The sequence below is a fragment of the Hordeum vulgare genome, chromosome 3H (assembly GCF_904849725.1).
Source record: "Hordeum vulgare subsp. vulgare chromosome 3H, MorexV3_pseudomolecules_assembly, whole genome shotgun sequence".
Taxonomy (NCBI): Eukaryota; Viridiplantae; Streptophyta; class Magnoliopsida; order Poales; family Poaceae; genus Hordeum; species Hordeum vulgare.
In genome coordinates, this window is record NC_058520.1 from 11,723,430 (window position 1) to 11,737,658 (window position 14,229).

Below are 14,229 nucleotides of genomic sequence, written 5' to 3' on the forward strand. Positions count from 1 at the left end.
ATTCTTTTATGATTGTGGTACTCGTAATTCGAACGTTATAGAAGGAGACAAAGACTGCACCTATAAGATAGGTATAGAAGGGGAGGGGAAATCAAAATGGAATAAATAAAATGGGTTATGAATGAAATTACAATAGTAATAAATCCGTATGTAAACACATTTATTTGTTTACCGGGGGGGGGGGGGGGGTTACACTTTCTTGTTTTTAGTGCAAGTCGCTACCAGTTTGCTATGATTTTTTTTACTACTGACCAACCATTACATAGGCTTTTTCATCGGGACATGGAGTATCTGCTCCCGAGCTCATTTGAGCTCGGGTGAACAGTAAAATCGGAAAAACATCAAAAAATGTTCAAACAATTCTGAAGTTTTTTTGGGACCAACTTTAACAAAAGTTCTAAGTGCATGCAAAAATTTGGCATGAACTAACATTTATACAAGGCGTGGCAAAATAAACAAAATGGATGCTCTGAAAATGCGCATTTTCAGAGTGTCTATTTTGTTTATTTTTCCACGCCTTGTAGAAATGTTAGTTCATGCCAAACTTTTGCATGCACTTAAAACTTTTGTGAAAGTTGGTCTCAAAAAAAATTCAGAATTTTTTGAACATTTTTAGATTTTTTTTCGATTTTACTGTTCATCCAAGCTCAAATGAGCTCGGGAGCAGAAAGGCACTTTCGTTTTCATCGCGTTTTCTCTTCACAGAAAATCTATTATCTGCCCACCACTGATTAGAAGATTTAGCACTTGGGCCTGTCTTTCAAAGGATTAGATCATATGGCTACAAATCATGGTGTCGGGGGCTGAGTCCCCCCTCGCACACAACCTTTCAAAGGGAAAGGGACATATAGCCGATCGGTCTATACCTTTTTTTTTAACATACTACGAAAACTTATCGCCGGAAACCCTAAAATAAATCCAGAAATGTATATACCTTTTTTCTAACACAGTACGAAAGCTTATAGCCGGAAATCCTATAATAAATTCAGGAATAATACAAACACCAGGACTTAAACCTTAATGGATTGGAAATATCACTGTTCCTCTTACCATCCAACCACATGTTGAGTTTATACCTGGCCATTAGGCCCTTCACTATGTATTCGGTGTCACATTTCTAAAAATTAGACACGTATATACAGATGGCAGTTTAACTTTTCTAACACCGATCACACAACATGAAAGATTTGACATCCACTCTAGCACGGGTCCGAATGCATATAACGTTATAAACTAATACTTTCTCTGTATTTAAATAATTGTAGTTGAGAACTACTCCCTCCGTTCCTAAATATAAGTCTTTTAAGCGATTTCACTAGGGGTCTAGATACAAAACAAAATGATTGAATCTACACTCTAAAGTATGTCTATATACATTCGTATATAGTCTATTAGTTGAACCTCTAAAAAAACTTATATTTAGAAACGGAGGGAGTAGATAAACTAGTTTTTCACAACTACTCCCTCCGTACCTAAATATAAGTCTTTTAAGATATTTTACTAGGTGTCTATATATGAAGCAAAATGAATAAATTTATACTTTAAATTATGTCTATATACATTCGTATGTAGTTCATTAGTTGAATCTCTAGAAAGACTTATATTTAGGAACGGAGGGAGTACAATTGCAACGTCACGAGATTTGCTTTCGCGTGAGAAAGGACCAGGACGCGCTTAGTTTATTGGCTCAATGAATTTGACGTCAGAGCAAGTAGACGCATGCGCACAATTTTTTTTGTTTGGCATCAAAGGTCCAAAACGCAAATCTAGCACCAGTTTTGGCCTACACAGAGGGCCTTACCACTCAAAAAAAGAATGGCCATTAAACGGCCCATACGGGATTGCGCTCATAAATGCAACTGCAGTCTTCTTAAAAAAAACATGCAACTGCAGTCTACAGACAGCAACTCCCTCCAGGGAAGGAACATCGGCGATCCGCAGTCTCCGCTTCACTCCGGTAGACAGGTTAGGCGCCTCACTCGCTCCGTTTACTTGCCAAAAATCCACAGCGCAGGATCAAATCGACTCTCATGCGCCAGGTTTTCACAAAGGAAACGGAATCAACTCATCCCCTCCAATGAAGAAGCAGACTCTAATCAGAGCCAACGAGGCAGAGTAGCCACTATTTCTACAACCCTACACCAAACAATAATCCTAATGCGTGCTACATGTAGATGAATACACATATTAGACCGTCGATCGATCATGGGTACCGAACCGCTGAAATTCAAGAGTAGTAAAAAGAATCTGTGAGCATTCTGTTAACCACAACAGCAACCAGTCCACAACCACAAGGCCAACAAAATCCCCCACCCTTCACGTCTTTTTGCCTGCCTCTCGATTCAATTCCGTATGGGAGCACCAAGAATTCCACCAAGGCCCTATAAACATCCGCACAAGGTCGTTCAACCGGTCGCTACTAATTACAAAACCCCAACCGAAAGCTCCCTGGCCTCCAACAATGCTGGGATGCAATGCAGCAGTGAGAGACCTTCAAGTCATGACAGCTACCAAAAATATCTTGAAAGAATAGGCAACGCCTCTCACCTTGGCCCCGTGCCCACAACCCCAGCTGCAGCAAAAAAATGCTCCCACGGGAGGCGGAGATGCTGGAGTTCTGAATGCGTGGAGAGCCGCTCGATCTGTGCAAAATGAGACATGCTCGACCGCGGGAAAGCGCAGCCTCGCGGTTCAGTGCTGTTATTGCGCGCATGAGCTGTTGCTTGACTTTGATTCTTCTAGGATCCGGTCCATGTATCTGCGGAACTTCTCGGCCTGGGGGCCGGGTCTCACAATGTTGACGTTGCTCCACTGGGAGCATGGATCGCTGAACCATCTCTTTCTGCCTGTGCACCACGCTCCGGGAACAGGTCTGTGACGCCACCGCTGGAGTATTTTCTCATCAATCTTGTCCAACAGATATTCTTTCTCTTGAAACTTCCTAGCAAAGGGAACTCCGCTCCCTACTATCTCATCATAATGTGTAATGTTTAGAAAACGGGGTTCCATCTGAGGTGGATCGTCCCAGGCCACGTACCGCAAGTCATTGTTCACCGTGAAATTACGGAAGTCAGAGTTGCACGCGACTGAGTGGAAATAACCTTCCTGAGGCAGCATCACGTTCGTGAAGTACATGAGAAGGGTTCGAGGGAGGTTCTCCCATCCAAAAATGCAATACTCTATAAACCGCCGGTTTAGAATGACCCAGGGAGAACCTATCAGAAATGGAACACACATAAGGATGAAAAGTATTGGATTGATAGGAAGGGCCAGTGAAGTAGAAGCAGATGTATAATAATACCTGTGAAGAATTTGAATCCATCTGGAGTTGCCCGTTTCTCCGTGGCTTGGAAGAACTGATTCCTCCCAGCCAGGTATATCCCAGCATCTACTATGACTGGTTGCACTCTCTGAGACCTACAACAATATATTGGTGAAACTAATACCAGTGGAACGAAATTCTTACTAAGTTCAGATAGTACATACTCTTTCCATCCAATATCACTAGTGTGATCGATGAAGTTGAGGTTCCTTGGCACAGACGAGAAGACATGAATCAGGTCTGCAGCAAGCGAAAACGTAGAAGACCATAAATACCAGAAAATTCAAGAGTAGTCAAGCTTCATTAATTACCATACGAAACATTATGAGTTGAGACATTTCCATACATGAGCAAATGTAAAGTGTATACGTCAAACTTAAATAACTCCAGACTGACGATAAGTAAGTTTTTTCTTGAAACCATCTTAGCAACATAAACGGAACCAAACACAGATCAATAGTGTGGAGTAAGGAGTCAAATAAGTTTGTTGTGTATTTTGTCCGATGCATCATTCTTGTTGGCTTAAAATTTAAGGTTTCCTCATGGACAACTCATGGATTTCGGGAGGAAACACACGAGATTCATTTCTCAACTGAATGCCGATATTCTTTTCCTCCATTTTTTGTAATTCCTCTTTATTTATTCAATTTCACCAAAGACCCCCCTTATTTGTTAGAAACAACTTCCCCCGGACAATCAGCATAAATGAAACACGAGTAGAACTAGATGTTGTCAATTACCAGCATTTCATCATATGTTCCATATAAAAAAGGTGACTGCTATATGTTGGAAACAAAGCTACATCTAGAGTTGCATAGCTCAAGGCTGACAAGATCGATGAGCTTCGATATGAACAGAAGAAGATAGGTAATTTAGTGGGTTTGGGCTTGACAACAGGAAGCAGGAACACAGCAATTGACGAAAACAAGATGCCAAACTACATTAGTACGTAGTAGTATAAGTTCCTGTCAAGGGCAGCTTTCGTACCAGTGCCTAAACAACATTGTGAACAAGTACAAATACTCCTTCGTTACAAGTCAACCAAACCTAACAGCAGCAACAACATTCCTAGTTTATAGTAGGTAGGAGTATAAGTGTATAACTATGCATCTAGTAGTAGTAGTAATTGTACTACAATGTGACAGCAAGCATTAAACAGCACTTAAAACAAAGCAGCCTCGCAAAGACAGATTTAACTCCCGGGGGGCTACAGCAACAGCTCAACCGAACTGCCGAAAATGTCCCTCTGCAGCTCGACAATTGAAGAAAGAAACGCCTCCCGAATCCCCAAAGCAAGGCACCCAACCAGATTTGCGCTACTACTACTACTAGATCCGGAACCAAATCGTGCTGGATTGGGGACGAACATTTCGAATCTTACCGTCCTGGGTGAGGAGGGGGTAATCGGCGGCGCTGAGGGTGACGAACCAGTCCCACTCGGCGTCCAGCCGGAGCAGGGCGGCGGCGGCGCGGAGCGTGGCGGCGAGGCCGGAGGAGCCCATGGGAGTGCCCGCGGCGGGGCGGCCGACGACGTCGACGTTCCCGAAGGCGGCGACGGCGGGGGCGGCCCGCGCGACGGCGGCGGCCAGCTCGGCCCGCTCGGACTCGGGCGCGTCCGCGGAGAGGTGGAGCAGGTACTGGTTCCTGGGGTGGTAGACGGCGAGGAGCAGGCGCAGGAGCCTGCGGCCGTCCCCGCGCCCGCCCGAGAGCAGGTAGGCGAAGGCGGGCGGCGCGGCGGCCCCGCGGCGCACGTAGGAGGGCGGCGGGAGGCGCGCGAATAGCGCGGAGGAGGCCGAGAAGCCCGAGAGCGCCGAGAGGAATAGCATGAGCGAGACGAAGGAGACCGACACCAGCGGCAGCAGCCACTTGTCCGCTGCCCCCATCCCCGCCGCCCTCCTCCGAGACGAGCAGCACGTCGTTGCTCGCTCGCTCGCTTGCGCGCGCGCTACGAAGCAGCAGCAGGCGGAGGAGGAGGAGCAGGGCTGAGCTTCGGCTAGCCGGGCGGGAGGGCGATGCCGAGGCGGCGGGTCAACGGCGATGCAGCAGGGCGGCGGGATCGCGGCTAGGGTTTGGTTTGGCGGCGAGATCGCATCGGGGGGTGGGAATGGCGGGCGGGCGGGCGAGATCGGCAGCTCGATCTCCTCTGCCTCTCTCTCTCTCTCTGCTCGCTCGCGTAATACGTTTCTCTCTCTCTCTCTCTCTCTCTGTGCCTGCCTCGCGTACGGAGGTGGGAGAGAGAGCGTGAGGCGCCTGCCTGTCGCTATGTACCGGCGCCAACGCGAGCGGGACACGTCGACCCGGCCGCCCCGCTGCCCATGACACGCCGTCCCCACGACTCCGGGCCCGCACGTCAGGGGGACAACGGCGGCTGGGCCTGGGTGGCGTGGCGATTGGGGCGGGGGCCGCCGGGCAGAGGGAGCGGGGGGTTGTCGGATGGGGCGAGCGAACGGCGCTTGCTTCGCTTAGACGACACTGACTCGTGGGCCACGGCGGGGTGCCGCTCCCGCGCGGTAAAGAATCAGGAATCCATCGGGCGGGGGTGGGTAGGTGGTGGGGATGGCCCGCCGTGTCAGTGAGAGGTCCGGCTGGCCATCGTCGTGGGGCCCGGGTGTAAGCGACCGAGGAGTGCTTCGAGTCCAAGATGGTGGTCATTTAACTGCTCTCTGCTTGATTAGCGTCAATTAAAAAAGGCCATAACACTGCACTTAGTAGTGTCAGCGATCTCTTTCTCCCTCCCTTTTCTCGCTTCTCTTTTTGAGCAACCGACGGAGACTCTCCTTCTTTTCTCCCACTTTTTCAAATCGAGTCTCAATCGCTTTGCCGCCGCGTGACATCAGGTTAGCTCGAACGACCCCTGCCAACCATCCCATCTTGTACACTCTAGTGCCGTATATGAATGAGCACTGCACGCTCGAAGCTTCACCGGATGTTTCTTCTTTCCTCTTCGAGCTCCACTGGACATCCCATGGATTGTTACTATGGCGGGAAAAAGAATTTCGGTGCCTCGACTCCGACTAATACTTTAGGTTGGTTTTTCAGTCATTGCAGGGACGGCATTTGAACAATATGAATGACGTTTTTTTTAAGTTAGTAGAAAAACTGTTAAGATTCTATTCATCGACAACGAGAACTGCTCAGTTTATTAAAAAAACGAACGAAAACCTGTATAACAAGCAACCACACCTTACTAAACTAGAGCAATAGCACACATGGCATACATGAAAATTGGTAAAACAAAACAAGAATAATTGAGTACACAACAGCCATTGAATGCCACCGTATATCATCCATCATGCTCGCGACCTGACGACTCCGACTTCGTTGCAAGAACATAGGAAGGCACCCACATTGAACATGTTTGCCACAAGTGTGTTCGTCAACCTCATTGATCTTAAAGCGAGAAGACATGTCCAAAAGGAGGCAAACAAACTTGTCCCGAGAGGAGGACAAACAGACTTGTCCGACGCTCACTGCATGTCAAGTGTGCTCATGATATCAACACCGCCGTGCAACAACCATCCTTGGGCAAACCTGCCGATTCACACCGCCGAAGCCCGACCATCCACACCACCACCGACCAAGTGTGCTCCACCTGGAACCTCTCCACGACAATGCTTCCAACCAAATAAGGCAGCCAAGCACACCCCATTGCCGATCCGACAAGGCGGATCTACGTTTTCACCCGAAGAAATGATCACAAAGGCAGAAGACGGTGGATCTCCTCGATGATGCCTTCAGGAAGAGAAACAACGTCCACAGATGGTGCCATCATCGGCCTCAAGCAAGATTTTTCATCCCGAGAATCCACACGCAACCACACCATCACGAGCCAACCGCACTGCACCCAACTCTGCGCAGCCCCAACACCATGCATCTAGCACCGTCGAACTGTAAGCACCAACGCATGCCTGAACATGACCAGATCGGGCCCTTCCCCGCCTGCATCCGCAGTTGTGTGCCCACCGAAGGGAGGCAGAGGCGTCGCGGCCTCGAGGGCCAACGCCCCACCTCGGCCATCCGTCACCGCCGCCAGCCTCAGCTGAAGCCATCCTTGGATCTGCTCGCCCGCTGTCGACGGAGGTCATGCATCCAATATCCGCATATGTATGTAGAGAAAACGATCTGCCATCGCCATACTCGAAGCCAGCCAAGCTTCGCCGGCGAGCCCCTCAGGGGGCGACAAGGGAAGGGAGGGAGGTGGAGGGAGTAGGCGGTCGGTGAGAGTTTCTCCCCCTGAGTCGTCAGGGGAACGACGCGGGGATTGGGGGAGGGAGGAGAGCTCCCTCGTGTTAGATTCGGGTGCTTATTTTCGAATTGGTCTTTTGATCAACCTTGGGCAAATTTTGTCTTGCAGCATTTTGAGAGAATTTTGCTCACATGTTTTGCGAACCAAGGCAGCACGTAGCAGACCGGTGGTCTCCGGTGGAGGGACACGTTTTTTATCTTTTCTAATAATTGGACGGATCCTAATGCAGATACAAAGAGGAAAATGTGTATAGAGAGAGACAAATGCAATTACACACACCTCCCTCCCCGTAGCGTAGCGTATATCCATCCATCCTGCAATCAGCGTCGACCGAATCACGCCTTGTTCTCTTGCGCGGGGCAACGGCTACTCGCCAACTCCAGAAGGGAAGCAGCTGGTCGTCACGCTGCTGTCACCCGATCACGGGTCGCCCGCCACGCCACATGGACCACGACGTGGCGGATCCGATCTTTTTTTTTTTTTTTCCGATGATAGCGAGATCGATCCGATCTTTTTTTTTTATATGTACAGATAGAATTATCCGATGTTCCTTTTGCTCGGACCTGTCGCCCGCTTCGGACGCCGCGGCCCAGTGTGACAACTGACAAGACCGCGCAGCTCCCAGCCCGCTACACGCGGGAACGGCCCGGTAGCCCAGGTCATCTCCAAGGAGGGAGCCGCTCTCCCCATCCCATGCCGCAACAAACTAACCACCACCACACAACGCACGCACCTGAGCTGGACCAAGAAGAAGACGAGGAGGCTTAAGCCTGAGGCTAAACCCCTCCTCCTCCGCTCATCGCCGGTCGCAGCGGGATGGAGATCAGGGGGCTGGGGCAGATGCTGGCGGCGCTGGCCGCGGCGCTGTTCCTGCGGGTCGCCGCCGCGGGGGCCGGCCCCGCCCTCCTCCCGCCCGCGGAGGAGGAGGAGGAGGACGCGGAGGCCGGCGAGGGAGGCGGCGGGGTGCGGCCGGTGACCATCCGGTGGGCCCGCGTCACCTGCGCCCTCAAGAACAAGCGCGGGGACATGGTGAGTCGCTCTGATTGGCCCCGCCCTCCCCCCTCTCCCACTCTCTCCTCGCCGGAGTCCCGTGGCCGAACACCTTGCGCGCGCGCGCATTGGGCGCACGATAGCGAGGGCCCACGTTCGGCTTGCCCGAGTGGCTGCCGCTGGGCCCTGCTAGGGCGTTGACTGGTTGACCCCGACCCCGCGATGTGTCAGTGGCACTCGACAGTGAGCCATACTGTTAACTGAGACCAAGTCGGATGAATTTTCTGAATTTCCCAGAGCACACACGCCCGACATTGTTCGTCAAGTGCTGCGTAATCATCGCAGGACCTGAGTTGCGTAATTTTGCATCAGACAACGATTCAGAGTGCACACACACACACACTGCATTGTTGACCCCCGGGCGGGATGTAGCAGTGCCAACAGTGAGGCCAAACTGTTATCGTAGGACAAGTTGCATAAATTTTGCGTGGTCTATTAATCCCTTGTCTGGATTAAAGATCTTCCAGAGTATGCACACCCTGTATCTGTAGGTATTTTTTGTGATGTGTCGCATGATTTTGGCAGGCAAGGTTCTTGCTGTCGAATCTGTCGGGGGAGGCGAAGCCGGGGAGGCTGCTGGCGCTCATGGGGCCGTCAGGGTCCGGCAAGACGACGCTGCTCAATGTGCTGGCGGGGCAGCTCACGGCGTCGCCTTCCTTGCACCTCTCGGGCTTTCTCTACGTCAATGGCCAGCCCATGTCGCAGGGCGGTTATAAGTAAGCTATGCTAATTCAACTTTTGGTCTCAGACTCTCAGTTTTCGCAAACATTTGCGGAAGAGAAGTGAGTGTGTTTCTTTGTGTAGGATTGCTTATGTGAGGCAAGAAGACATTTTCTTTTCGCAGCTAACGGTGCGGGAAACACTCTCACTTGCTGCTGAACTACAGCTTCCTGACACGATGTCTCCCGAGAGGAAGGAGAAGTATGTTGATGATCTTCTGTTTCGTCTTGGATTGGTAAGTCATCGATGATTGATCAATAGCAACTCATTTTTTTTTCAGTTCATCATGGAACCTGGCCTACATGATTGTTGGATGATCTATACATGTTACTCTCAGTCCATCCTGATTTGCGTTTTATAGTACTATAATTATGTATTCCTCCCTTTTTAATGAAAGGTCAACTCTGCTGATTCTATCGTGGGTGATGCAAAAGTACGTGGAATTAGTGGTGGTGAAAAGAAGCGCCTCTCGCTTGCATGTGAACTGATTGCAAGTCCTTCAGTCATCTTTGCGGATGAACCAACAACAGGTATTTTACCCGATTCACCATCCTGTAGTTTTGAATTAGCCTCTTATTTTAGTTCTGTATAGTTATTATTGTAGCTAAATTTACTTGCAGTCGGGTCTCTTCTTTTATCTAGCAAGTTAATGTAAATAGATAGTAATATAGAAGAACTTAATAAAAAAAGTAGCAACACACAAACCTATTCGCTCAAATTGAAGGTTAACTCGGATTTCGTGGCACCTTGACAATGTCGTTGCCCTCCCAAAGGGCAGGGAGGTTTCTGCCCTGGTTATCCCTGCAAAAGTACATAATGGTAGCACTGTAAAAGTACAGATGGCTGTAAAAGAATCCATCCCTGGTTGTACTGTGATAATTTGTGACCAACCTAAGGGTTGTCTCAGGCAAGACAATCCACCCAAGTATCGCCCACGGTCCCATGAAGAAAAACGAGACAGACAGTTCTTGCAACTTACCGTTTTAAGTGGGATCACTTATTGAAGTGTTGAATTTTCACATGGATCAGCTTTTTCTCCTGAGATCCTCTTATGAATATTAGCCATGGTTTTTTCTCAATAGCCTGGTATACCTATCTGTAAAATCTGAACTGATTGATAGCGCATGAACTTTGTGTATGTTTATTACTCTTTTTCAGGCCTTGATGCATTCCAGGCAGAGAAGGTGATGGAGACTCTTAGACAGCTTGCAGAAGATGGGCACACTGTGATATGCTCTATACACCAGCCAAGAGGTTCAGTTTATAGCAAATTTGATGACATTGTGCTACTGTCAGAGGGAGAAGTTGTATATATGGGGCCTGCAAAAGAAGAACCTCTAAAATACTTTGCATCATTAGGGTTGTTATTCTGTCATCACTAACATTCCTTTCTGGCATTTGATGTTTTCTGGAACACAATATTTTCATGATTTCCACATATCTCAAATTCAAATGTATGCACTGCACTTGTTTTTTTTATATAATACAGTTGAAGTTAATTATCCAGGCATAGATTGGATTTTGGTAACACATCTCAGTCATTTTGTATTTGACACCCTAGCATGTCACATTTACTTTGTTATAGATATGGATGTGGTAATGTGTCAACATTTTAGTATTATTCATTTGGCCAACACGGTACTGAAGCAAGTATTACATAAGTAGGCATATAGGGAGGTACTCCATCCCTAGGCATACATTAGTCCTTCATGTTTTCAGCAGTTCAGGTTCTATTGTACATTTGATTTTTCACACTTGCTTCAAACTTAAGTACTTTACCATTTGGCTGTATGTATCCTTGTTAGGAGAGCCCTGAAATCGAACATTCACAATGTTAGAATTTTTGACATTGACTGATGTTTGTTTAGCTGTTTATGCCATGAAATACTTCAGGCCTAGTTTAACTGCTTAAGTTTTGGCCCGTATCTCAATTCTGTTTATCCCGCACCTGTACTATTACGGATTAATAATTTGAGTTTGTTTACTTCATCAGGTACCAGTGCCCAGATCATGAGAACCCTGCTGAGTTCTTGGCTGATCTCATTTCCACTGATTATAGCTCAGCTGAAAGTGTACAGTCATCACAGAAAAGGATTGAGAACCTAATTGATGAATTTGCAAATAAGGTTCTGATTACTGAATTTAACAGCCCAGTAAGACAATCGGAGGGCTCTGAATTTTCTAACAAACTTGCTCAGAAGTCTACTAGAAAGCAAAGGCGTGGTTGGTGGAGACAATTTCGTTTGCTGTTCAAGAGAGCATGGATGCAGGTTTTTTCACTAAACCTTGTTTGATAGTGTCTTCCAGCTTTTGACCCCTTTAATATGTTTTTCCTACTTCTGCCTTTAAACACGTTGATAGGTTATTTTGGCCTATGTGTTTAGTGTAAAATAAATCGAACCTATTCTGTAAATTCAGGAGATCTATCTTTTCAATATTTACTGTAAGTTGACACTTGTGCCACGGTTGTGCTTTCACCAACTCTGGCTAATGTAGGTGCAACACGTAACGACTGCATGAAACATGTAAGTAAACAAGAAAAAGGGCTCTCATTGCTAACAAGATAAATTGACTGCTAGATTGGTTATTTTCTAAATTTCGAATCTAGCTGGGGTAGCTTCGAGATATCTGAGCTTAGCTGCCTAAAATCTAAAAGGTGTTTACCTGAAGATTAACTATCATCCTGTCATTAGTTGATTCTGAGAAATATTTCAGGCTTTTCGTGATGGACCAACAAACAAAGTGAGAGCAAGAATGTCTGTTGCTTCAGCAATTATATTTGGATCAGTCTTCTGGCGGATGGGGAAAACTCAAACTTCCATACAAGATAGGATGGGACTTCTTCAGGTACACTATCTCGAATCTATGGAACATACACATTCTGATATTTGAATGATCTTATCACTGTTTCAATTTTTTTAAATAACAGTTTCTCTAAAAACAAATATCTGATCTCTTCCTCACATTGTTCTGTTTCCTTTCATTTCACGTGTTAGGTGGCTGCCATAAACACAGCAATGGCTGCTCTGACAAAGACGGTTGGGGTTTTCCCGAAAGAACGAGCTATAGTTGACAGAGAACGAGCAAAGGGTTCCTATGCACTAGGACCATATCTCTCATCTAAGCTGCTTGCCGAAATTCCGATTGGAGCAGCATTTCCATTGATGTTTGGATCAATTCTCTATCCAATGGCTAAACTTCATCCTACAATTTCTAGGTCAATATTATCCCCACGTCAAAGTTTAAAGTGTTGTGCGACACCATAGTACATGTCACATGGTAGAATTTGCCACTATTTAGCTTATGCATGTTCATGCTCCGTATTCAGATTTGCCAAGTTCTGTGGCATCGTGACTGTTGAATCGTTTGCGGCATCAGCCATGGGTCTTACTGTGGGAGCAATCGCTCCTACAACCGAAGCTGCGATGGCTCTTGGGCCATCACTTATGACGGTGTTCATTGTCTTTGGAGGATACTATGTGAACCCTGATAACACTCCCGTCATCTTCCGGTGGATCCCAAAAGCATCTCTGATCAGATGGTACTAATTCGTGTGTGATATTTAAGTGGCTCCTAGCATAGCGTGGGATAGCTAACATCAAGATATCCCTTTGCATCTATTTTTTCAGGGCCTTTCAAGGACTTTGTGTCAACGAGTTCAAGGGTCTGCAGTTTGAGCACCAACATTCTTACGATGTTCAAACTGGCGAACAGGTATGACCACTCATGTGAAAGGCAGTTTTACTACCACCCAGTACAGAACTTGGTCAAGTGTCTGGAAATATTGTTTAATCAGGGTTGATATTTGAGTAATGATGTATGCAAACGAAGAAAAAGCTTGTGTTGTAACCATATATAAGTATTGGATGGCTACTTATAGATGTCAGGCTAATAGCTCATTCGCATATATTTCTACCGAGAGCTTGAAACACATGCTTCTCTGTGGCAGGCCCTGGAGAGATTTTCGCTGGGAGGAATCCGCATTGCCGGCACGCTAGCTGCGCAGGGCAGGATCCTGATGTTCTGGTACTGGCTGACCTACCTCCTCCTGAAGAAAAACAGACCGAGGTACCAGCAGCTCGTGCCGCCATCCGAGGAAGATCAAAGTAAGCAGCAGGCGGACTAAGCGGCGTAATCTCGATTTGTATCCATTTGAGCGTTAACTACGTCCGGACGGAGGAAGTATCATATTTAATCTTCTATTTAGACAAGCATCATATTTAGTCTGTCAAACACATCATGGCAGGGAAGCCCTGTCGTAGCTGCATTTTTTTTTGGTAATGTTTCTTTGGAAGAATCAATCAAGAGAAATAAAATCATGGGAGAAGCATCACGTGGATGATTAATTCTTCTCCCCTTGGTTGGAAAGAACAAACTTGACTTGTGATTATTCTCCTGGGCGTCTGTTTGCAAATGTTGCACTCATGTTGCAAGGGCAAGTTTGTTTTCTTAGGAAGGGGTCGACCTGCCTGATGGGGAACGTTAAATGGGAAGATCATTTATGAAAGGGAGATCGGATTTACATACCCTTGTAGATCGCTAAGCGGGACATATTTCATTGAACGTTAACGGGCTGTTTCATTGACTTTGGCTCACTAAAACCAGGGCAAATATTTTCTTTTTTACTTTGTTTACGTTTATATTTTAATTGACTTTGGCTTGTTAAAAAAAAAGCCCCGCTACACAGTTTCAGTCCTTGCTACAACAGTACAACCACCACAACTCCTGAAGTTCAAGTTTTCCAAAAACGACGTCCTAAAGAAGGAAACAATGTACAAGCGTCGTCATTAAGGTCAGACCATAGATTTTCACCTAAGAGATAAGATCTTGAACTGCACATGTGTTGTCACCCGCACTTAACTACCCCCACTTGACTACGGCTGCTACAAAA

At 47.0% G+C, this 14,229-nt stretch overlaps 2 protein-coding genes across 3 annotated transcripts; one reads left to right on the forward strand and one right to left on the reverse strand.

The window, feature by feature from the left end:
* Positions 1-2,237: 2,237 nt before the first annotated feature.
* Positions 2,238-5,539, reverse strand: LOC123442507 (beta-glucuronosyltransferase GlcAT14A-like). 2 transcript variants are annotated; one of them, XR_006630479.1, is made up of 5 exons: positions 4,704-5,539; positions 3,487-3,562; positions 3,302-3,417; positions 2,548-3,215; positions 2,238-2,464 (listed from the first exon to the last, which is right to left on the reverse strand). XR_006630479.1 is itself a non-coding variant. In XM_045118569.1 (4 exons), the coding sequence occupies exons 1-4, from the start codon at positions 5,203-5,205 to the stop codon at positions 2,701-2,703; spliced, it is 1,209 nt and encodes a 402-aa protein (XP_044974504.1). In that variant the 5' UTR covers positions 5,206-5,539; the 3' UTR covers positions 2,238-2,700. The 2 variants fall into 2 exon arrangements, 1 of the variants encoding a protein (XP_044974504.1); XM_045118569.1 differs by having other exon boundaries at positions 2,238-3,215.
* A 2,747-nt stretch (positions 5,540-8,286) lies between these two features.
* Positions 8,287-13,706, forward strand: LOC123442508 (ABC transporter G family member 7). Its single transcript, XM_045118570.1, has 11 exons — positions 8,287-8,597; positions 9,144-9,334; positions 9,423-9,573; positions 9,736-9,868; positions 10,497-10,698; positions 11,332-11,608; positions 12,054-12,185; positions 12,335-12,555; positions 12,667-12,879; positions 12,968-13,052; positions 13,288-13,706. Exons 1-11 carry the CDS (start codon positions 8,385-8,387, stop codon positions 13,462-13,464), a joined length of 1,995 nt encoding a protein of 664 aa, XP_044974505.1. The 5' UTR covers positions 8,287-8,384; the 3' UTR covers positions 13,465-13,706.
* Positions 13,707-14,229: the final 523 nt, after the last annotated feature.